The 22,707-nt window shown below is 35.8% G+C and overlaps 3 protein-coding genes across 15 annotated transcripts; 2 read left to right on the forward strand and 1 right to left on the reverse strand.

The window, feature by feature from the left end:
* Window positions 1-246: 246 nt before the first annotated feature.
* Window positions 247-8,904, forward strand: LOC105052454 (uncharacterized). 5 transcript variants are annotated; one of them, XR_002165648.3, is made up of 13 exons: window positions 248-533; window positions 1,721-1,818; window positions 2,015-2,097; window positions 2,181-2,307; window positions 3,982-4,045; window positions 4,986-5,083; window positions 5,175-5,259; window positions 6,426-6,549; window positions 6,820-6,921; window positions 7,054-7,118; window positions 8,221-8,297; window positions 8,386-8,465; window positions 8,551-8,615. XR_002165648.3 is itself a non-coding variant. In XM_010933269.4 (13 exons), the coding sequence occupies exons 1-13, from the start codon at window positions 340-342 to the stop codon at window positions 8,609-8,611; spliced, it is 1,263 nt and encodes a 420-aa protein (XP_010931571.1). In that variant the 5' UTR covers window positions 248-339; the 3' UTR covers window positions 8,612-8,904. The 5 variants fall into 5 exon arrangements, 3 of the variants coding, with proteins under 3 accessions (XP_019708970.1, XP_010931571.1, XP_010931572.1); XR_003801916.2 differs by having other exon boundaries at window positions 8,554-8,612; XM_010933269.4 differs by having other exon boundaries at window positions 8,216-8,297; window positions 8,551-8,904.
* Window positions 8,905-9,445: 541 nt separating this feature from the next.
* On the reverse strand, window positions 9,446-13,252 carry LOC105052453 (probable glycerol-3-phosphate dehydrogenase [NAD(+)] 1, cytosolic). The gene is made up of 5 exons (XM_010933268.4): window positions 12,137-13,252; window positions 11,496-11,717; window positions 10,319-10,566; window positions 9,970-10,109; window positions 9,446-9,795 (listed from the first exon to the last, which is right to left on the reverse strand). Exons 1-5 carry the CDS (start codon window positions 12,792-12,794, stop codon window positions 9,672-9,674), a joined length of 1,392 nt encoding a protein of 463 aa, XP_010931570.1. The 5' UTR covers window positions 12,795-13,252; the 3' UTR covers window positions 9,446-9,671.
* A 1,002-nt stretch (window positions 13,253-14,254) lies between these two features.
* Window positions 14,255-21,737, forward strand: LOC105052452 (WD repeat-containing protein 55). Of its 9 annotated transcripts, none has more exons than XM_010933264.4 (16): window positions 14,255-14,399; window positions 14,534-14,658; window positions 14,736-14,768; window positions 14,954-15,018; window positions 15,099-15,186; window positions 15,278-15,350; window positions 15,791-15,897; window positions 17,340-17,382; window positions 17,485-17,541; window positions 17,998-18,074; window positions 18,954-18,999; window positions 19,108-19,154; window positions 19,264-19,337; window positions 19,439-19,494; window positions 20,938-21,064; window positions 21,385-21,737. In XM_010933264.4, the coding sequence occupies exons 2-16, from the start codon at window positions 14,564-14,566 to the stop codon at window positions 21,456-21,458; spliced, it is 1,062 nt and encodes a 353-aa protein (XP_010931566.1). In that variant the 5' UTR covers window positions 14,255-14,399; window positions 14,534-14,563; the 3' UTR covers window positions 21,459-21,737. The 9 variants fall into 9 exon arrangements, with proteins under 9 accessions (XP_010931566.1, XP_073100534.1, XP_073100529.1 ...); XM_073244428.1 differs by having other exon boundaries at window positions 14,272-14,399; window positions 14,527-14,658; XM_010933263.3 differs by having other exon boundaries at window positions 14,294-14,443.
* Window positions 21,738-22,707: the final 970 nt, after the last annotated feature.

The raw sequence follows: 22,707 nt of genomic DNA on the forward strand, positions 1-22,707 counted from the left end.
TCGAAAAACTTTCATTTTGATATATATATATATATATATATATTAGATGACGCTTGATTAGGATCAAGCTCGATGAAGCTCGTCTCTATTACGCATCTATCAGGGCTTGGGTGGGGATCGGGGAAATGTTCGGCTTTCCGTACAACGGCAAGTAACGGTTTCGGATGGATATCGGCACTTGCTGGCAACCACTGGCCAACGGATAGCGGTTCCATTATTTTTTCGCAGGCCAACAAGGGGAGCCACGTTTCCTTATTCTGTTCGATTGAAGCGAATCCAAACAAGAAATAGATAAGCTGCCGCTACTCGGGGAGGGAGAGAGAAAGAGAGGAGGTCGATATGGCGCGAGCTTCCCTCCATTTTTCGAAACCCTCGGTCGCTGCCTCCCTCGTCAAAAATGGCGGGAGCGGAGGGGACCCCGGGAAATCTCGGGTCCTCATCTTGGGAGGAACCGGGAGGGTCGGTGGCTCCACCGCCACTGCTCTTTCCAAGCTCTGTCCCTCCCTCCAAATCCTTATCGCTGGAAGAAATAGGTCCCACTTTATCCTCCTCACCATCTTGATGATTTGATGACATTTTTTAGGAAATTTATCTTTCATTGAAGTGAAAAAGTTTGGTAGTTGTTGGTATATTTTTTTGGGGAATCTTGTCATCTGTCTTCAGTGCAACAGTCATAGGTCAACATTATCATTGTGGCCTAATTTATGGCATTTGAAATCTAAACTTAAGAATTTGTTATTTTTCTGTTAAGAAATTCTAATGGCTCTCTTTCTCTTACATTGTTCTCTTTCTTTTCTTGCTACCACTTGCCGTTCTTCTATATCTTCACGGCTTTCTTTTCTTTAATTCTTTTATGTTCTGTAAAGAGACCCCAATCGTGTAGGTTCTTATTTTTTCTTCTCGTTTGATGGGAGATTTGGCTAATCTCCAAGTATGTGCTATTTTTTTTCTTAAATAATAATTTGATTAGCATCATGCCAAATGCTTAACTTAATGATAATGATACTTGATATTGGAGGTGAATGGATACAGGCATATAGACCAGCAAACTTATTTCAACTGAGGAACTAAATGAAGTTGGTGTATTAAAATAAGACTCACCCTAAATGGCCTCTGAAACCTTGATCAATTCTTACCGAAAGGTAGCTTGGATCTTCATGGATCTCTCCATGGTTTCCATATGACATATGGAAAACATCTTTGGAATTGATTAATTCAATACGTGTTAAGTTCCTTTTGTATCATTAATTGCTCAAGCATGAGATATCATTTTTCTTGTCTTAGCATGTTGAGATTGCCATCTGTACACCTATTTGTACAATGTTTCAGACTCGATTTCAATACAAATGCACCTACTTTTTTCTTCTTAAATGTATTTGGGCACCAATAAGTGCTACCATTTAAGCTGCCAAATAAACCATCTGATTGCACAAAGTAGGTTTCTGTAGACTTCCCTTCTGTATGCTCACAACCAACTACTGATTTTTAATTAACTAAGATTTTAAATGATGGATTAGCAGTTGGCTCCGATTCGCTCATATTGATTAAACATAAGATGGAGAGAGAGAGAGAGAGAGAGAGCAGTCACATGTAAAGCTGATGAGATTTTCATATACATTAGAGCACTTTAGATATGTGTGACTTGCAATTTGTTTGAAATTTTCATTTTTTTTTCAACACATTTATTAGATTTTATGATGTATATGTTACCATTTGTTAGGGAGAGAGGTGCTGAGCTAGTCTCCACACTTGGTGAAAATTTTGAGTTTGTTGAACTTAACATTAACAATGCGAAAATGATGGAAGCAGCTTTAGAAGGTGCGTGATTTATTTTAAGTGTTTAACCTTTTATTATAAAATTACCTCGGACAGCTTCATGTATACATGTAAGTGAATACTTCTTTGTATCTTCATATGTTATTTCTTTCTTACATATATTGAAATTTTTTTATAGATGACATCTGTGAATGCTATGATGGTTGTAACCACTAATCACATTATTTTTTACCTTCAGGTGTGGATCTAGTGTTTCATGCAGCTGGCCCTTTTCAGCGTGCAGAGAAGTGCACAGTCTTGGAAGCTGCAATCTCTACTAAAGTATGTCTTGACTTCTTTTTCTTAAATATCACAAATTCTGTGGTGGAATTGTCCTCACACAAGTACTGTTTCTTGTTGAGCAGACAGCATATGTAGATGTTTGTGATGATACAGACTATGCACGAAGAGCAAAATGTTTTCATAAAAAGGCAGTAGCTGCTGGCATTCCAGCTATAACAACTGGTGGAATTTATCCTGGAGTTAGCAATGGTGTCACTTTACGCATCTTACTTTTGTTATTGCCTAAAGATTATGCATCTCAAGATACTGTTTTTTCTCTAGTACTTGATATCTACTGCCTAGTATGTTAAAGGAATTTCTTGCCCTGGTTCCTCTTCTGGCCTTTGTTCATCTCATCTGTCCGCTTGAACATAACTAATATTTGAAGCTGACTCTGAACATCTGGAAGTTTGAACTGTGAAATATACACATGTTTATTTGGCACAGTAGTCTTTGACTAGATTGAATGATAACTAAGTATTTTAGAAGGAAAAGACCTACCTCTTGCCAGTTGAAGGCACGTTAAATTGTTAATTTATGTTGCTGTCTGAAACTTCTAAAAAAAAAGGGTGGGGTGGGGGGGGGGGGGTGTGGTTCTGAAAATATTATTATATATATATATTATGCTAAAAAAGATCAAATTAGACAAAATTTTATGCCTGGAGTAATTTGTTTGTTGGCTCCGAAACAAGACTCAATATAAAAGATGGGTTGATATGTCAAACCGAATTCTGAAATATTTATAGCAACATGGAGATTTTGAGAAATTTGGGCATCAGTAGCCAGAATCCTTTACCTAGGGTAGCATAGCTGCTTCAAAATTTCTCTGGAATCATGAACAAACACCCGCTTTTTGAGTACGTCTTAAAGTGTTCTTTAAATATCCACTTCCTAACACCTACACCTGCCCCTCCCCTCAAATCTGGCAGCTAAGGTTAGGGTAGATGAATTTGAGCTTTTATATGCTGAAATGAATGATTTTGAGAGTATCTATGAGCTGCATTTAACAGAGTTCTGGAATTCTGACCATGGCTCAATTATAAGGCAAAAAAGTTCGAATGAGTTGAAGGATCCTCTCAAATCATCCGGTTGGGCTTTAGTTTAATATATAAATAAATGCAACTGTACTTTTTCAGAGTGTTATTTCACTTTCATATTAGTTTTTAGGCATGCCAATCAGATGAAAGTTTGATGCCTCAAACTAGCCTAGGTTGTTTCATTAGATTATTGTTAGATTTCTTTAAGTAGCATCAATTCAAATGTAGAACTCGTTTATTCCTCAACTCTTTTTATTGCTCTACTATATTTTCCATCCTGCAGATTTTTGTTTTGGTGATGATATCACATGCCAATTATAACCTAAATGTTTTTGGGTTTTTTCGGGAATCTTATCTGTAACTATCTATTTTGGCTATTTCTTTTCTTTTCTTTTTGTTTCAATAATCAATATCATCTATGATTAAATTGTTGAAATTTTATAACATATGATTTTACGAAAAAACAACATATTTGCTTATTGAGGACCATGAGGGCCAGAAACCTGTGACTATGCATGTATGCTTTTGGCAAGTTGTATGAACATTCATTTCAGAAAATCAACATGTATTTTTCTGAAAGCATTTCTAAGATAAGCTAATGAAAAATACTTTTACATTTCATATTTTGAATTCTGTGTTCTTCCTCATCCATATCATTCTACAAGATTTTGAAGCAGATGAACAATAATTTATTTTATAGTTTTCCAGGTATGAAGCCCTTGGTCATGTTCTTTAATATCTAATGTTGCTAATTTTATGCAATCTGGTTCTTCATAAAGTTGCCATCTGAGCTTCCATTCCAGTTAATATATTAATTACTAATTTTTTTAATGCCACTTGCTTACAGTTATGGCAGCTGAACTAGTGCGCTCTGCCAAAAGTGAAAATGCTGGTGAGCCAGAGAGGTTAAGGTTAGTCTTAGATACAAGTAATGTGAAATGGAACAACCAGAACAGGAATTGTGTGAGTAACTCCTGGATAGTAAAACATATAGGAAAGAGGCAAAAGAGTACATTTTTGCTTTTAAAAGAAAACCTCCTGCCTGTTCTATCAATATTATTAACAAAAAACAATTACAATTGGTGTTTTGTCTATTAATTCTTAAGTTAAAGCAATCTCTTCCATTAGTTTACATATCTAAAACTTCAGTGCTAATTTATTATCACATACTTAATTATTCTACAAAGAAAGACTGAGTATTAACATGTTATCTTTAAAGACATTTAAAAAGAAACATCTTTATTATAAATGCCAGTAAAAATAAAATTTATTTCCCAAGCACTTATGCAAAGTGTTGAATGTGATGAAGGTCAGAGTCTCAAAGACACAATCACATGCCTCTCAAATATGGTGTGTGATGAAAATACACGTTTTGTTAGATTAATAAGATGCACTTTAATGTCATAAAATATGGTACACCTTATCTAGATGACTGTTCCTATTAGTGAATTGATTACTTACTCTCTGCCTTTTTTTTTTTTCATTAGGCAAATAAAAGGATAACTTTTTGCACTTTTTCTTACTCATGCCAATTAATGTACTTATTTAAGTACTAGTGAATAGGTAGACTTTCCTATGGAAGCTTAGCTTTTGACTGGCTTCAGAGCTTCAGTATAAAAGTAAATGACTCTTTAAACTGCCTTCACTATTGCTCCATTCATGCATCACAGCCTTCATATGTATTCATTGTTCCTTAACAGAATGTCTTGTTCAGCAATCTAAACTACATAAGCTTAAAATTGCTGTACTTCGGTTAAATACATCAATCTGTCATAAAACTGGATATATGGTAATGATCACTTTATAATTAATCTATTTGAAATGCCTGCCTTGCTAATATGGGATCTTCAGATTCTACTACTACACTGGAGGTTCTGGTGGTGCTGGTCCAACTATATTGGCAACAAGTTTTTTGCTGCTGGGGGAGGATGTTATTGCTTATAATAAAGGTCAGTTTGCAAGTACCCTACTATATATATGAGCTATAACCACATACCTCTTAAAGCAAACCTTAATTGAGGCACTCAACTGTTTAATCAGGAGAAAAGATCAAATTAAAACCATATAGTGGAGGGCTCAATATTGACTTTGGAAAAGGGATCGGGAAAAGAGACGTATACTTGTTGTAAGTACAATAAAGATTCTTAAGGCAATTTTTCCAAGTAATTTGTGACAAATATGTTACGCATTAATTTGCAAAGAACAATACATGGATTCTTCTACATGGCACAATCCAACATATAATTTTACCATGTCTGCACCTTAAGATCATGGTTGGAGACTGCATAAGCTTTGAACCCCGTAAATAATAGTATCTGGGCATCCTTTTGGTCTTTATCTCTTACTCATTTAATATTTCTTCATATATGTGCAAACGAAGAGATGCTTTGGAAGTTGGGTTAGGAAGTCTAGAAGTCTAAATTCCTTAAAAATTTGTCTTTTGATCAATTGCAAATAGGACAGCAGGTTTTTTAAATTCTTATAATGATGTATGTACGTCCAGATAGTTACCATTTTCATTTATGCTTAAGAATCTACCAAGGCATTTCACTAGTTACAACAAATCTTAGTCTATTCTGGATCATTTTTGACATTTTCAGAAGTATCTTTTGTTACGCTTGCCCATGTTTAGTGCATCTTGTGGGTAAATGGTAATTCTTAGAAATTCAATGCATCTTTTGCTGTTTGATCAAATATGAACTTCAGTCGCCGCAACAAATCTTAGGTTGCTCCGGATCATCCAACATTTTCAGAAGTATTTTTATGTCATGCTTGCTCATCTTTTGTTCATCTTGGAGATAAACAGTAATTCTTAGCAATTCATGCATCTTTCGCTGTTTGACAAAATATATTTTCCATACCTTTTCAGATACCCTTCACCTGCTAGATAATTATCCTGCGAGGCAACTTCTAAAATATCAGTAGAGAATTTTCTTGCACTTAATTTAATATAAGCATCAAAGACTGGGATATTGAATCCAAAAAACAGTCACACATGGCCTCGTATATCAAATACAAAAACAATTCTCTACATAAGAAATTGCATTTAGATAATTCTTATATTGGCCAGCAATGTCTCTAGTTTACATGCTTCACTGTACCAACGAATTTGTGCTCTCTCTTTGACCTTCAAGGCAACTTAAATCTATGTGAAACAGAATAACTATAATTTTAATTTGATGATGCCCTCATTAAATGCCAATTTCGCTATTAATTCTCCTATCAAGCATCATGCTTAGCCCTGAAGTGTTGGTTCTTTTCATCTAAATTTTACTTGAGAAAATTTTTCAGGAACTTGCCTGAAGTCAGAAGTGCTCATGAGATTTTAGGTATCCCGACCGTCAGTGCTCGATTTGGCACATCCCCATTCTTCTGGAACTGGGGAATGGAAGCTATTGCAAATTTCATTCCTGCTGTACGCTCGTGCATTCTTAACTATTATCATGTCATTGTTTTATGTGAAATATCTTTAAATTAAAAAATTGTATACGGGATGTCCTCCTCATAGTGCCAATTCTAACTGTCAGATCTAAATGAACAAAAAACCTATTATTGGTATAACTCATAAATATAAATATTTGCCACTTTCACTTGGTCATAACTAAAAGAAATATATTGTACTTATGATAGAGCAACAGCGCTACCTGTGATGAGTACATCTAGCTAATATAATTGCTTTCTGCAGGATATTCTGCGAGATAAAAGTAAAGTTCAAAGGTTAGTTCAACTCTTCGACCCTTTCGTGCGGGCCATTGATGGCATTGCAGGACAGCGTGTATCCATAAGGGTTAGTAGTTACAGCAAATGCAAGATCTTTGGCAGGGAGTGTGAATGCATTTTGTTATTGGGTCGACGTTCGGTATGCTTCTTTTCTGCTAGAATTGTACGGAAGCTATCAAAATTAATCTATATTGTACAGGTAGACTTGGAGTGCTCAAATGGACGGAGTGCTCTTGGTTTATTCACACACAAAAACCTTTCAGTGTAAGTTTCAGCATCTGCAAGCACTCTTTCATCCTAAAATATGGTATCCAGATCTCCCTATTATTTATTTTAGAGCTCGTTTGTATATATTTTTTTCTATAATGATATATTTTGTATGACAGATAATTTATAGATATGCTAGTGTCACAATTTTCAAAGATAAATGGTAAAACCAAGTAAATAATTTCAAGTCTGTATAACCTACCATATAATAATGCAGTCATTTGCCCAAAGATAATCATCAACATAGCATTCTTAGCCCCGCTTGCACCAGCACAGTCTGCAACTTAACATTTCCTGCTTTCTGTCTGGCGTGTGATAGTTCATCAGTGCATCACCTACCAAAACATTTTACGCTTTGACTAATATGAAGGACGAGTTTATGCAAACAGTTGGATTTTTAAGTATTTTCTCTTCTTTTTTTTTTTTTTTTGTGAGAGAGAGAGAGAGAGAGAAGGACTAGTATGTCTTAATTAAGAACTCAAGGATTTGCTGATATTCTATTTTATATATGACCAAATGCAGAAGTTTCTTGGGCAGAGCTTCTTGGCTACAGGGATCACTTCAGATGACGTTTATATTACTGACCGCACTGAATCACTTTAGATATATAAATTTTCTTTGAGGAAAGTTGTAATTTTTATCTGGATAATATTGATCAAGAATACTTTCTCTAGCTTGTTTTAAGAAGCTTGGTCCTATATCACTGCCAAAATCTTTTGCCTTCGCATCTTGATAATGACAACAAGCTGTTGGAGCACGTTAATTACTGTATCATTCTTTCCACATCATGATTCCTCATCCTTACTTGGTTTGCACATGCATATGACAAAATTTATCAACATTTTTTTTTTGGGATAGGCAATTTTGTGGGCAGATTCACGTACCCCTAGGCCAGATGGTAGTGTCCAGCTCATAAGAATATTTAATTTTAACATATATATCAACTAATGTACAGTTAAAGAGCTTAGTCATTCTTCTACTGATTCAAAGTTTGTAGTAAGCCATGAATTTTGTTTAATGATATCCATAAACCTTTAAATTTAATATCAGAATCAGCCATCACTATACTAACTAATGCTGAATGATTCTATCAGATCAGTGGGATATGCAACAGCTGCATTTGTCCTATCAGTTCTTGAAGGAAGCACACAGCATGGTGTCTGGTTTCCAGAGGAGGTATTCTACAAAATGAAATAATCACATAAGACATACCATTTGAAAGCTGAAACTTTCAATTTAAACTCTTTAAATCTATGAAATGCAGCCAGAGGGTATTGCAATTGAAGCAAGAAAAATCCTCCTTGATCGTGCAGCCCATGGAACCATAAATTTCATAATGAATAAGTGAGGTCTTCTTATCCATTCAGTCCTTGATCACATTTTGATCCCCATTATAGAAATCAGTTGGCAATTGGTAGTTTTTCATCAGCAGGCCTCCATGGATGGTGGAAACCGATCCGAAAGAGATTGGATTGGGAATTTATGTGTGAAGATGCTGAAATGAAGATTTTACCACAACTGGGTTTCTTAGTAAATGCTTAAGTCGCCAATTGACATTGATTCTTCAAAATCTGGATGACACAGGATTTGAGAGCAAAGAAGCTGCTTTATGTAACACAAGTTCTAATGAAATTAAAAATTTTGAGCATGTGTCAGTAACTCACAAACCTCCCGTTTGTGAAGGCATTGCTGTTTTACATTATTATTATGCAAGAAAGTGTTTCTTTACCTAGACTGGATGATCAAACCACTAAATCTACAATAGCCAAACTATTCATACTCATGATGAAGTATTTCCACCTTAATCTGAGCAAGTATCTTTGCGGCAGGTCAGTCTGGCAGGTGCAGTTCTATGTATACTTATGGATATCTTTGTGGCCTGACAGTCTGATGGTCCAGTTCTATGGTTGGAACAGATGAGTGTGGCAGGTGCAATTGTGGAAAAAACACTGATGGAATCAGTCTTAGATGGGTATTATTCCCAATTAATGTCACATTTATTGATAATATTAACATGAAAAAAAAAGGGTTTGTTTGCAGTTAACAGAAAAAGGCATCAATTTTGAATTCCTTTTCTTTCTTTCTTTTTTTGTCAGTACTTTGAATGTTAACACTAAGATGCTTACATATAATTGAGAGTCTATGCGGTTGTATATGAGTATCCTCAAGAATTTGGGTTATATAATGGCTGCTGGAAGATCTGTGCATGGTAAATAATTTGTTAGGATTCTGCAGTGAACTTGTCTGAATGTGCACCAGATTGTAAGTCTGATAACCTATACTTGTGCAGTCTTATTGCGCCGTATGCTTCCAACTCCAATGAATTAAAAAACTATTCGACTCTTCTTATTTCAATAAAGTTTATTAAGACTGTAAAATGTAACATAGGAAATAATGATCCAAACAATATGAACAAAATTTCACTAACATGCATTACAAGCAGATACTTTATATGTCACAGCTCTCACAAGCTCATTACAAATTGAAATAACAACATGCATGACATCTCCATCCAATCGCATGGTACCGCCAATAAGAGAGGATTCCTTGTCAAGGTTGGCCAAGAAGTGATGGTCTATAGAGAGCATGGCTCTGTGCCATCTCAATTCGGTCACGAGGATCATACATGGTCTCATCTCTTAATGCCTGAAGAATTGCTGGTGTTAAAAGTTCCCTGCACATCCAAGCAAACATGCTGAAATAAACACAGAGCGGTAGTTCAATCTAGTGTATTAAGGACTAAAACATATTTCAAGCATGTCAATGCATAACCCTGTGTATCATAACAGATAGATATGCATACAAATTATCTCAAATAAAAATCATACAAAAAGTAATATATGTTAACCTTTTAATCAATATCTTGTAAAGTGTTTTCAGGATGGGGCACAGCTCAACTGGAGCAACAGGCTTGTTCTCTTCAGGATGTAACACACTTAAGCTGGATTGACTTAGGAGTTCATAAAATGCATCAACAGCAGAAACACCCTGAAAAAAATCAAGATATGGATATTCAGCAAGGTGGCTTAGTAAAAGGTATATGCTTTCTGCAAGAAACCACCAATCACAACAAGGCCCATGAGATCTAATAATCTAAATCATAAGTTTTGCACGCATATGATATATGCAGTAATGTCCCAGTTTTTATGTTATACTGCTTAAAAGAAAGCATAGAGCACAAAAATCAAGAGCCAAACCTGAATGGTCCCTTTCCCTTTGATGCTATCACCCATGTCCAGACTCAGTTCGCCCTTGGCTAACATCTGCCCATACCATGCATTGCGACCTTTCAACAAGGTTACATAAGTGTCTGCAAGCAACGGACCAGCAAGTTTTTCTGGTTCTTCTGCCAAAAGGTGAGTGATGAATATCATTTCAGATGTGCAGTGAGCGAAATATACTGATTTGCTAGTTGCACTCTCGCTGGTTAGAGCAGCTACCATCCCTGGTGAAGAAAAGCTGATAAGTAAAGAACTGACTGAAAAAGGAGAAAAAAAAACATGACAGCAAGGCAAAACAATTCTATTTCCCAGAATGCAACAGCTAATAGCTTCTCACAAAAATGAATCACAACTTCTAGACAAATGTAATAAATCTGATAATGAAAAAAATGAAGATAGAAGCCCAAGGAATATGCTTACATCCCTGCATGAAGCATTAAGGAATGGTAACTATGAAACAGAAAGAGCTTCTATATGCCTAAAATTTTCTTTCCACAAGTTACTAGATATAGTATACAATCAAAACCTGCTTCATTAAACATAAGACTTCAGGAGCTTGGCAATGCTACAACTTATTTTATTCAGTGGACTCAAGCAGATATCCAATGTTGTATGGATCTCATTTGGAGAAACAGAAATATAGATAACGTACAACCTAATTAATTGTGGATCAAACTCCAATAGAACTATCTAGGAAAAAAGAAATCAGACAGAGCAAAACATCATCCAACAGTCCAACCATTACATGCAACTTACCATACACAATCAACAAAACCATGCCTCTGTAGCATCAAACGTTTTAACTCAGTAAAGTACCGGCCTACTAAATATATGACAAACTACCAGGACTTGCATGATGGATTATATGATCAACTACATACATAGGTTGACAACCAAGATTTAATCAACATATTGAACTGCTGTTAGTTTGTTTGAATCCTTTCTGAACTTGTGGCAAATTTTCTGGATTTTTTACTGAATTCCAAATGTTTTACCTCAAGCCAAATTTTCCTGAATGCCGAACTCATGACTATATTGATGAGATGCTCACAGCAATAAATCAATGTCCGAATCACAGTCCTGAAGTTTTTTAAATGCTGCTGTTATTCATCTCTTTACTACAGGAATAGCAAGGTAAAAAAAAATTCATTACCAGCACCAATGGCGTACACATTCTTCAGTCCTCCCATCACCTCGTGCGTGATAAGATCACTGTTGTCCCACACAATGAAATGTGGCTGCCTCAAAAACTTAGCGAGGGGTTTCCTCCACTTAACAGCTCCACATATTCGAGCATTAGCATATTCCTTGTTATAAATCTCTGAAGCAATATTCGGGCCTCCGAGATACAGAATGTTCTCAATTGGAACCCCAGCTGCAAGGCAGATTTTCACACTTAGATGAAATATCAAACACATTATCCAACACTGTAACAGTACACAGAAGATAATACTAAAAAATGAAATAGTAATGTTAATAATGATAGAAAAAGACTTTTTTTTTAAAAATGGAGGATTTGAAGTTTGTTGAGGTTGAAATACACAGCCACAAACAAACACTCAAATAAAACAGAAAGAGAAACTTCTATAAATATGATGAAGTGAAACATATTAATGTTCATTAGTAGTCTTATTTTCCCCAAAGATGAAAGAACAGTATTGATTCTATTGAAGGGAAACAAAAATACTAACAACCAGCAGTTCATTCAAGCAAGCAGTAATATATCTGTATCTGATATGATCATTGAGCTTGTAATGAACCTTATAGATAAATACTTAAGGAGAAAAACCTTACTTGCATGGCTAATCATTTGTGTAGGAGTTATTATATGTGGAACTGGATCCAAAGCTGCCTCTATACCCTTTGCCAAAGATATTATAACTGGATCCCTTGTCCTCTCCTTCCAATACCTACCAATCTCCTCAAACACCACTCGTGTGTCCGTCGATGGCAAACCATTCACCACGATGTCGGCATCCCAGACCGCCTCCTGCAAATTTGTCACAACCTTCAGCGGACAAAGCGGCGTATCGATCATGTTCAAGCAGAAGCCATCCCTCAGGATCTCATCTGCATACAGTGTGCGATCCCCGAGCCTCCCCTCAACATATTTCAAGTAAGCACATCGCCGGATCAAACGCCTCAAGACATCCTCCCTTGAATTGATCACCTCGAAGAGATGCTCTGCAGTAGACCTATCGACGGGTCTCCCAGGCCTTCTCCATATCCTTATCTGGACCTTATCGCGGAAGTGGCCATAGGCATCCTGCAGCAGGGCAACAAAGACACTGCCCCAAGCGCCAGCACCTACGCCAACAATCTTTAGGGGATCGCCTTCTGATTTGCCGAGCAGCCGATGGAGTTCATCGAGCTTCTCCTCCGCGCCATTGGAGTAATGAACAGAACCATTGGAGTGAGGAGAGCTGTGGACTCCTACTATACTTCCAACCATCTTTCTTCAAGCAAAACAGCTAAAACAACACGAACTTTTACAATTCTGAGAGGAATGATTACTAAAAACAAATCCAATGCCAAAAAGACCTTTTTTTAGATCTTTTAAATGCTTCCCACAAGATAAATCTATCTATCTTCCCAATATAAACAGAAAACCAGATTGGACATCAAGGAATCCAGCACTTATAAAGACCGGACTTTGACGGAAGAAACGTCCACAGACCAGCGAATTCGATGTCGATCCCAACGAGTAGAACCATTCCAACCGACAATCTTAAAAGGCGTTCTCACGCGGATTTTTCCATTCAGACTCTCAAATGTTTCTCTCTCCATCAAATGCACCGCCCTTCACTTTGGCTTCCGTGCCGCAGACGCCAAGAGCCGCCGCTTCTCCTTGGGTCGGACCCTTCTCTCTCTCTCTCCACAGAGTTCTGGAAAGCCGAGGTATTGATGGGCGTAATGGGGTTTGGGTTAGTTCGCTTTTCGTGTCACGTAACTCACGTTGAGTTGGGTGCGGACATTAAAACCTCGTGATGGTGCCGCCACCTTCTCCGTGTGAAATCCGAGTGAAATCGGTCCCCTGGCGCATGTTTCCCACGCGGTTCGCGGATTCGGCATAGTGGTACCAATTTGCATGGATTTATTATGGAAATTAGATGATTTTTTACCAATGAAAATCAAAATTTCTAAGATAGCCCGTTAATAAAATTGACGATGATATTTAATTTTGTTTTTAAGATATCGTTGCTTTATTTTTATTTAAAAATTATAAAAAATATTATAAAAATATAAATAAATTTTAATAATTTATTAAAAATAATAATGTAAAAAAATTTGGATGGCAGGTTTCAAAATTATTTTTCCATACATAAAAAATATTAATAAATTATTTATTTAATATTATTTATAAAAATATATATTTTTGAATAAATTTAATATATATATATATAAATAGAAATTGAAAAAAAAATAGAATAGCCAATTAAACTATTCATGTAAGTAGTAAATTTTTATAAATGGATGGATCCAAACTAATTTTTAATATGCTATATATCTGATCATTTCTATCTAACAATTCTTTCAGTATTAAATAAAAATATTATATCATTAATAAATAAAATTAAAATTTATTTATATATATTTACTTATGCTATTAAAATATATTGTTATTGGTATTAAAAATATGAATGAACATACTGTTATTATTTATAAAAATATTTTTTTAATAAATAATTAATTTTATGATGTAGAATCAGCACCTCATAATTAGTTTTTTATCTACCAGGAACGATACAAAGTTCCAGGATGAGCTCAGAAAAGAGCACCAAAACCTTACAAACTCGAAATAGATCATGTTTGACCCAAAAGCCTAAAGTTTCATCGAGTATGGATGCATATTTTAAACCCTACAGGAGGCTAGAAGCACGGACTCGGCAACGTGCGGTCCGGACCGCCGACACCTGAACTGAAGTTTTTTTCGTAAAATTTTTCACCTATAGTTTTTTACCCTATTTTTCTTGAAATCCAGGGCTGGAGCGAGTGAGGAGCCCGCCGTCGTCTCCTCCTAGGGTTTTCGATGCTCCCTTCCCTGTCCCCGCGCTAGGTTCCACCCTTCTCTCCCATCGCCTCTTTCTTCGCCGGTCCTAGGCATCGAAGCTTCCACCCTTCATCTCATCTATTTCGAACTTTTCCCAAAACATAATTCTAAAACCCAAAACCTCTCTTTCGAGCTCGCAGGACTTCGGCGCTCTATTTCGAGCTCTTCCCATGGAGATTAATCTGGGAAAACTTCCATTCGATCTCGATTTCCACCCTTCCTCTCCTCTGGTGGCTTCCGGTCTAATCAATGGGGATCTCCACGTGTAAGTGCCAACCTAGAAATTTTTATTTCCATCGATAAAAGAATCATCTAATTTCCATTATAAATCCATGGAAACAGGTATCGTTATGGCGCCGATTCGCAGCCCCAAAGGTACCTCAAATCAATTAGCACATTTTCAGTATTAAATGTGTTATGAATTGCTTGAAATTTTTTCGGAATTTCGTTGGTTTCTTTGTCTATGATCATGTTATACCAAATTTATTTGGTTTGACAGTTAAAAATTGGAATTTTTTTTAAAAAATATGATTGTCTTTTTGAATTTGTAATTGTTCTAGGTTATTGGAAATTAATGCCCATGATGAGTCTTGTAGAGCAGTTCGTTTTGTCGACTCGGGGCGTGGTACGAATCTAATTGTCAGTCAGCTAATCACCTTCAGTTTCACGTCTTAATTACATTTTTTATGTGTTTTCTCTTCTCAGTAATTCTGACAGGTTCCCCGGATTGCTCGATTCTTGCCACGGATGTGGAGACTGGAAATGCCATTGCTCGTCTAGAAGATGCTCATGGGTTAGCTGAGATTATTTGATTGTGCAGTTTTTGTCATGGTATCTTCTTAGCTCCAGTAAGAAATAATACAATTTGTTTTCTATTGATGTAGGGATGCAGTGAACCGCCTGGTCAATTTGACAGAGACGACCATTGCATCTGGAGATGATGAAGGGTACATAAAGGTGACTGACTGCCAGCTGAGTTCATGCTGCTGTTGTTGTTAACATTACTTAACCTCTTCTTAGATGCACACCTCAATGCATTGAGATAATGATTTTTGTTACAAATGGTCTCTAGTGCTAGGAACCTTTAGACATTGTTGGAGCAAGTTATATTTTCAATTGTGTAAGCTAATATGCTCTTATTAATTTAATATGGTGGTAGATATTATATTAACTTTTTTCTTTTCGTTATTTTTATTTTTATGATTGGCTGGGAATGGTTATCTTTTCCTTGCTTTATTGTCTCTTTATGGAGCTTTTTCTTGGACATTCCATTTGATACATGCATTTTATGTTTTACATATATTAACTGAGTGTACATCAGCGCTGAGACCAAGACCTGATTCCTAGCCCACCACACAAATTGATATCATTGGATGCTGACTCTGCCTGTTTTTCAGGTGTGGGACACCAGACAACGTGCTTGTTGCAATTCCTTTCATGCCCATGAAGACTATATCTCCGATATAGCTTTTGTGCCTGGTACTATGCAACTTCTAGGAACAAGGTGGACCTTACATTTCAACATGCACCATTGGTTCTTTTTTCTTTTCTTTTCTTTTTTATTTTTTTGGAACTTTTGAGTATCTCAAAGGGCTTACTTTTCTTCATCTATTCTATTATAAATGGTAGTCTAACAAGTGAATAATTTTGCCCTATTGATTAGAATGGTTCTATTCTGCAAATATGATAATGGTAACAAGTTGCATTGAAACCTGGACATCAGACAAGTATACATATATTAGATATGTCTTATCTTGACAACTATATGATAGGGGTAACAAATTTTGCATATGAAAAGATAGAATCTTGTCTTATCTATTGATGATATGCTTAAAAAATCAAGAGCGTGATCCTTCAAAGTTGAGAACTTTTACTGCAGGTTCTCTCTCTCAAAAAAAGCACCATATTAGCTGGTCCTTGATTGTTGGCAGAGATATTCATAAATCTGACATAATAAATCTAAAACCATTAAATATCTAGCATAGATATCTTAATGCTGACATATTAATTGTAAACTGGTCCTCTTATTAACTGAAAGGTTTTATGATTGGAAAAAAGCCACTCTTTGTTTTATATGTCCAAATACGTATTCTAGTTTGGTGAATAATTTTGTATTTTCTGAATTATGTAGTGGTGGATAGCTCATCAGAAAGGTGTTTCAAATCTGATATCATTCAATTTGTTCCTCTGTTACTGTATGTGATAGTTTACCTAAATGTAGATCCTCTAACCTATAGATTTATTAAGGGAGCAATACTTGTTGGAGCCATGATAATGACATATGGATTGAAACCATAGATTATTGTGGGTCATTAGCGGTTTTTTCTTTTTGTTTTTTATTTTCTTTTTCTATGCAATCAGAAATGATAAATTCACCGAGTTGCATCTCTAAGAAAGACTACCTCTTGGTTTGAGCATTTGAAGAAATGTTTGGTTCTTCATGAACATTGTTTAAATTGACTTCTTTTTGAAATCCATATAGTTGGAAAAAGAATTCCCTTTCCATGTGACCTTATATACTGATTAGTTGATGCAGTCTCTGAGTGTCACTTCTAGAATATTAAAACTGGTGCAAGAAGTTGTTCCTGGAAAGTTACAGCTAGTAGCAACCTTAATAGATTTTACAGGTTGATAGACTATTGACTGTGGTGGGACATTGTTGTCCTTTGTCTATGTCCACAAGATTTTGTCACCCCTTCCCAACCACTCTCATTGCTACTTCTTCCTATGTTTGCTTTTCAGAAATGGTTCTGATGTGCTACCCTGAGTCATTGAAGTACTATTCCATTCTACAGTAAACAATTTCAGATACAAAAAAAATTATTTCAATTCATATTTCTTACATTTGGAAGCTTTAGGCTGCCATATGTTTTTCTTTTTCTCACTCTTTCTTGCTGCCTTTGGAGTCATAACTTCAGGATGCCCTTTGATTTTTATTGTTTACAGTGGGGATGGAACTCTATCTGTTTGCAGTCTTAGGAAAAATAAGGTGAGTTATCTATTGCCATTTCCTTTCTGCGTCAAGCTAGAATGCATACATGGCCTTGTAAATATGCTCTTAAATTTGATTTGGTTGTTATGTTGGCATTAGGTGCAATCCCAATCTGAATTTTCAGAAGATGAGTTGCTGTCTTTAGTCATAATGAAGGTGACGTTCATCACTACTTTTATTAGATCACATTTTCTTTGTACATTGTTCAATTATTAAATCATGGTTATGACATCAGAAATTGTTAGATGCAAGTTCTTGCTTAATAATTAAGGTAACCAATATCTGCTGTTTTGTGTGAGCATTTTGAACTTGCTTACCTTTACTTACCTAGGTAGAAAAGTTTGCGTAGTAACATTGTCTATTTTTACTTTAATTTCACTATCCATTTCTTTCTGTTAAATTTCATCAGATGTGACATAAAACCGATTTTCTTTCAGAATGACTTCCCTTGAGTTTGGTAGACTTTCATGGTAAAATTAAATCAGTTAATTCAACAGAAATTGTTACATATTCATGCCTTGTTTTCTTGTTTTGTACCTTTGTGACTGTGATTCTTCATGTATTTGAAATTTGTCAATGGCTTTTCAACACTGATTGGTTTTCTTAAATCAGAACGGCCGGAAAGTTATTTGTGGAACTCAGACTGGAGCTCTGTTGCTATATTCTTGGGGCCATTTCAAGGATTGCAGGTATATTACTTCTTACCACAAACTTCATTAACATCAGAACTGGCATTACTTTTAAGGTGTTTGTACATTGTTATTCATTTTTGTGGGCATAGTAAGTTGTAAACTAATAGTTGCCTTTCCCAATAGAGTTTAGTTTGTTCTTTTTCTTCTTTTGTTCTATTACCTTTTCATCTCGGTGGACCAGATCTTATTTCTTGATGATTATATGGTTTCTCAAAAACTGTAGTATTTTGTATTTGCTTCTGCATTCTGTATAATCGACACTCAAGTATTAGTATCACTGCTTTGTTGTTAATATTTAGCCTTATCTTGATGTAGTACTGATAATAATTTTAGTTAGATGACTGGAAATATAGGTCTGGATGCTGATTCTAACACAAATCAATTCCTGTTGCCATATAAAATATTAACATTCATTTATGCTGCAATTGAGCTTTTTCAAGCACCAGAACGAGTAAACATACTGATGTTGACCCTAACCACTGCCATTAAGAATGACACTGATATTTGCACCAGAGCTGCTGTCTATGTTGGATAGTTATAATGCCAATACTTGATGGCTCCCTTGAAGAAACTACTGTGGCTGTGCATGCACTGATATAACTTCTATTGATATGGCAATAATGGCCTCCATAGAACACCAGTATCTGGTTTGTTATTGGCACCACTACCTAAATTAACAGTTCTAATAGTAATAGCAAAAACCCAGTGGGAAGCATTGATGAGATTAATTCAATGTTTAGTGTCAATACCATTTTTGATGCATGTTGAGTTACATATTAGTGTATGGTTATAGACACATTGGATGTGCCACTTCTATGCAACATAACATTAAGTTATGCACATCCAAGTTAATAGTTTTCTTCTATGTGTAATCAGTGACCGTTTTCTTGGGCACCCTATGTCAGTTGATACATTATTGAAGGTGAGTGATATTTGCACCTTTTCTTTTTCTTCTCCCCTTTTCTCTTGAATTTGCCTGAAAGTTTCTCCTATCATTTTTTTTTTTGTTTGAAAATTGTGTTTTTGTTAGCTTGACGAAGATACCCTTATTTCTGGATCTGAAGATGGAGTGATCAGGTCTGAATCTTATTTTGGGAACTAAACTTGCAGTTCAAATTATGTTACGGTTCATATTAATACGAACACCTTGGTCTTCCTTCAAATCTGATATCTCAGTTGTTATTAGGTTGGTAGGCATTTTACCAAATAGAATAATTCAGCCACTTGCTGAGCACTCAGAATACCCTATTGAACGCCTCGGTACTGTCCATCATCTTTTTTCTGCTTATCAATATGGATAGCCTTGTTTACAATTGATGTTTGCTGTGAATAAGCTCATTTTGTCATTAATTTTCTCGCAGCTTTCTCAAATGATAGAAAATTTCTTGGCAGCATTTCACATGATCAAATGTTAAAGGTGAGCTCTCAGAATGTTGTACTGGCATCCCTTTTTATTAGTCTGAAATTTTGGTTACTTATTATGTAGATAACTTCTGTACTAGTTAAAATTATTTTGTGAAATCATTTATCCTAATAAATGTTTGGTTTCTGAAACCTGGTAGATCATTAGTCTTGTTAAAAGTGCTAAGTGCAGATTTTAATTCTTCACCTTTCAGATTAATAAGTAGCAAATGACTTTAGGCCTGAGAGTCATCATTTAAGGCCAATTCTTCCCTTTTATCCACTATTAAATATAATTTATTTATCTGACTAGAACCTCTGAATCCACAATTTTTTTTTTTGTTGCACTGTAACTTTTGGCAAGATAAGCAGTAGTTTTTTTTATTTTTTATAATGGGTATGAGTTTTTTGTTTCCCTCGGAAATTAAGCTTTATTAGCATGGTGTAAGTAGGGGTGCTACTCAGGCTAGGTTAACCTGAATCAACCCATATTTTGGGATCATGTTGAGCTATTATTAAATTGGGTTCAGCTTTGGTTGAGACATATCAACCAGCTTGAAGTCAAGTTTGGGTTGAGAGTTTGGGCACCTGAATTTCTGTAATTTAGTACCTAATCCCCATTCTCCTTAGGACTCTTGAACAAATTGTACATGTCTCATATATCAGTGATTAAGCTCCAAGTCAACTGATCTTAAACAATGCTTAAACCAACCAAACCTGAGCTGGTCCAATCTCATCTGTTTGGGTTGACAACTTTCGGAAATGGGTTGATTTGTTTTGTTGTTGGGCTATTTTTGGGTTGACTTGAGTATTTTCTGTCAGGTTGGGCAGTTTGCTTTGTTCAAGAAGTTTTGGATTAAATATTTTCTTCGGTTGTGCTTGGCTTGCTCCTTGCCCAACAAACCCACCTGAGTTGTATCCTAAGGTATAAGGACTCAACCTGGCACTACAATTGGTTCCACACTTGAGTAGCTGGTGCAGGTGAACACAGAAATATTCCAACTCACTTACTACTTTGAATGCTGCCACTTGTACTGTTTCTGCCACACTGCGTTTATCCAACTATGCTCCTTATTCATTCATCGACTGTGTCACCAATTACAACCATCACATTACCTGCATCATAGAGGTGTTTGATAGTTCCTTAGAACCACCTTATGGGGAACTGAATATGTGACCTCCACCGTAGAAGGCCCGTGCTGGATTGATTCTGTCAGAAGTTGCATGATAGCAAAAAAAAAGAGCAAGATAAGACATTTTTGTATGCCAGTATTATTTATTTATATTTTGTATTAGCGGATAGTGTTCTTGAGTACTATAGATGTACTTTATGACATCATTTCTGGTGCACCTGGTGTGCACCCCGACATTTATACTCCAATTTCCATTATATTTCAGATGTGCACTTATAGAATTTGGCATTTTCAACCATCTGACTTGACGTATTTGATTCACATAGCTTTGGGACTTGCAAGAGCTTTTGGATGGTCATCAAGGAGCCCCAGACCCAGAGAGTCAGTCAGTTGAAGCGGATAGTGATGGTGATGAAATGGATGTGGACATCAAGCCTTTTAAGCCCGCTAAAGGTATGTTTGTATTTAAGAGCTCTCAATCATTCAACCTCTGCCTTTATTCATCAAAAGTTGCAAATTTACCTTTTGGAATGCAATCTGCTGGCATGATTGGGAAGCCTGTTCTGGAAACCCATACTTCACCATCCTATATAGATAATTTCAGCTGGAAAAATGTAGACAGAGCAGGGATCGTAGGTGTTAAGCCAATTGACATGAATGCGCTCTAAACCATGCATGACAGGAGTGTTTACAGTTGACTTGCTGAGAAGCCATACCTTAAATTGCGTATTACTCAATGTTTCCGTAAATTGTTTTCTGTAACATTTGTGCAGAACCAAAGAGAAAGAAGGCTGACAAGGGTCAGACCTCAAACACTGCGTTTTCAGATTTCTTTGCAGACTTATAGTGGAATGTCCTCCAAACAAGACTTCATGTATTTTTTCCACTGAAAATGAAGACGCTTCTTCTGCTAGTGCCAGCAGGCCAGAAATTTCAGTAGATATAACGAAAGTGATTCTTTGTTGCTTTATCGGCTTCCAAGAGGAAAATGTATTTATACCGGCAACTTTAACATGTTGATGTGTATCTTATGAGCCCAATTAGTTTTCTTTCACATTTAAATCTGAACAACTATTGTTCCTAACTGGTTTGGAATTGAAATTTCCCAAGTTATTGGCTTTATCTAGTGCATCCTTTTCAGCTTTACATTATTACTTTATCAAAATCATTCAGTATAAGCAATGCCTCCATATAGTACAAGTGTGCTTTCATCTGCATGACCGGTTATACCACAAGGGGAACATATTCATCTAATGAGGGAAAATATTTACCCTCAGCAAAATGCTCCCTTATTAAAAATATTTTGCTGCATTCTCATGTAATAGGGGAGCATTTCATCATTTCATGGGAAACATCAACTTTAGAGCCCTTTATTATCTATATCAACTAACTTTTTATAGCGTCATTCTTTGAATGGATAGGCTTGCATCTTAAAATGAAAGACAGAGTAGCGAAGCTTGCCCTTGTTTGGTAAAACTGAGCTGTATCCTTCAAAAAAGGCTGCACAAGAAAACATATCTCAAATCATCTGAGACAAGAAATTTATTCGCAGTGTCATGAGATGTAGTCTTTTTTGAAGCATCTGTCATTCCACATGGTCGTAGTTCATGTCTTCATCATATTTCTCAAAAAAAAAAATTTGACAATATCCAAAGTTATGTTTATAAAGATACCTCAAGTCAGTCCAATTTTTGTTTAGTTATAATTTTTATACAGAAAAATAAAGATAGGCATAAATAAGATCTTCGCATTAAGAAATAGATTATAACAGTTTTCTATAAAATGATTTTATGTATCGTAAGCAAGTTTAATAAATATAACTATTTCTGTATTATGCATTCCTAAAAATTATTTGGCTGATATAAAACTTATTCCAAGTCCTATACATTATTCATGATGGATCAAGAAAACAGTTGCGCAGATGAATACCGAATACAAACCGTAAAGTGACCCCACATTTATGGTATGAAATCTACTAAATTTTAATCTCAACCATCCATGTCGCATCACGCAAGACAAGATCTAGTGGGAAGGTCTCTGACTTTCCTTGAGGCGTCGCCCTCAATCTGTGTCTGAAAGCGACTCCCCAACAACTC

This window comes from Elaeis guineensis, chromosome 10, assembly GCF_000442705.2.
Source record: "Elaeis guineensis isolate ETL-2024a chromosome 10, EG11, whole genome shotgun sequence".
In the NCBI taxonomy this organism is placed as follows: Eukaryota; Viridiplantae; Streptophyta; class Magnoliopsida; order Arecales; family Arecaceae; genus Elaeis; species Elaeis guineensis.

Bases quoted from the DNA above. Each gene is read 5' to 3' on its own strand.
- LOC105052452 (XM_010933264.4), top strand. From the start codon at position 14,564: ATGGAGATTAATCTGGGAAAACTTCCATTCGATCTCGATTTCCACCCT. The intron at 15,187-15,277 runs GTTAGCTGAGAT...CTATTGATGTAG, and splicing joins CGTCTAGAAGATGCTCATGG to GGATGCAGTGAACCGCCTGG. The intron at 19,495-20,937 runs GTGAGCTCTCAG...TGATTCACATAG, and splicing joins CACATGATCAAATGTTAAAG to CTTTGGGACTTGCAAGAGCT.
- LOC105052454 (XM_010933269.4), top strand. From the start codon at position 340: ATGGCGCGAGCTTCCCTCCATTTTTCGAAACCCTCGGTCGCTGCCTCC. The intron at 1,819-2,014 runs GTGCGTGATTTA...TTTTACCTTCAG, and splicing joins GATGGAAGCAGCTTTAGAAG to GTGTGGATCTAGTGTTTCAT. The intron at 8,466-8,550 runs GTGAGGTCTTCT...GTTTTTCATCAG, and splicing joins ATAAATTTCATAATGAATAA to CAGGCCTCCATGGATGGTGG.
- LOC105052453 (XM_010933268.4), bottom strand. From the start codon at position 12,794: ATGGTTGGAAGTATAGTAGGAGTCCACAGCTCTCCTCACTCCAATGGT. The intron at 10,110-10,318 runs GTTTGGCTCTTG...GATTTTTTTCAG, and splicing joins AAGGGAAAGGGACCATTCAG to GGTGTTTCTGCTGTTGATGC. The intron at 9,796-9,969 runs GTTAACATATAT...TTGGATGTGCAG, and splicing joins TACAAGATATTGATTAAAAG to GGAACTTTTAACACCAGCAA.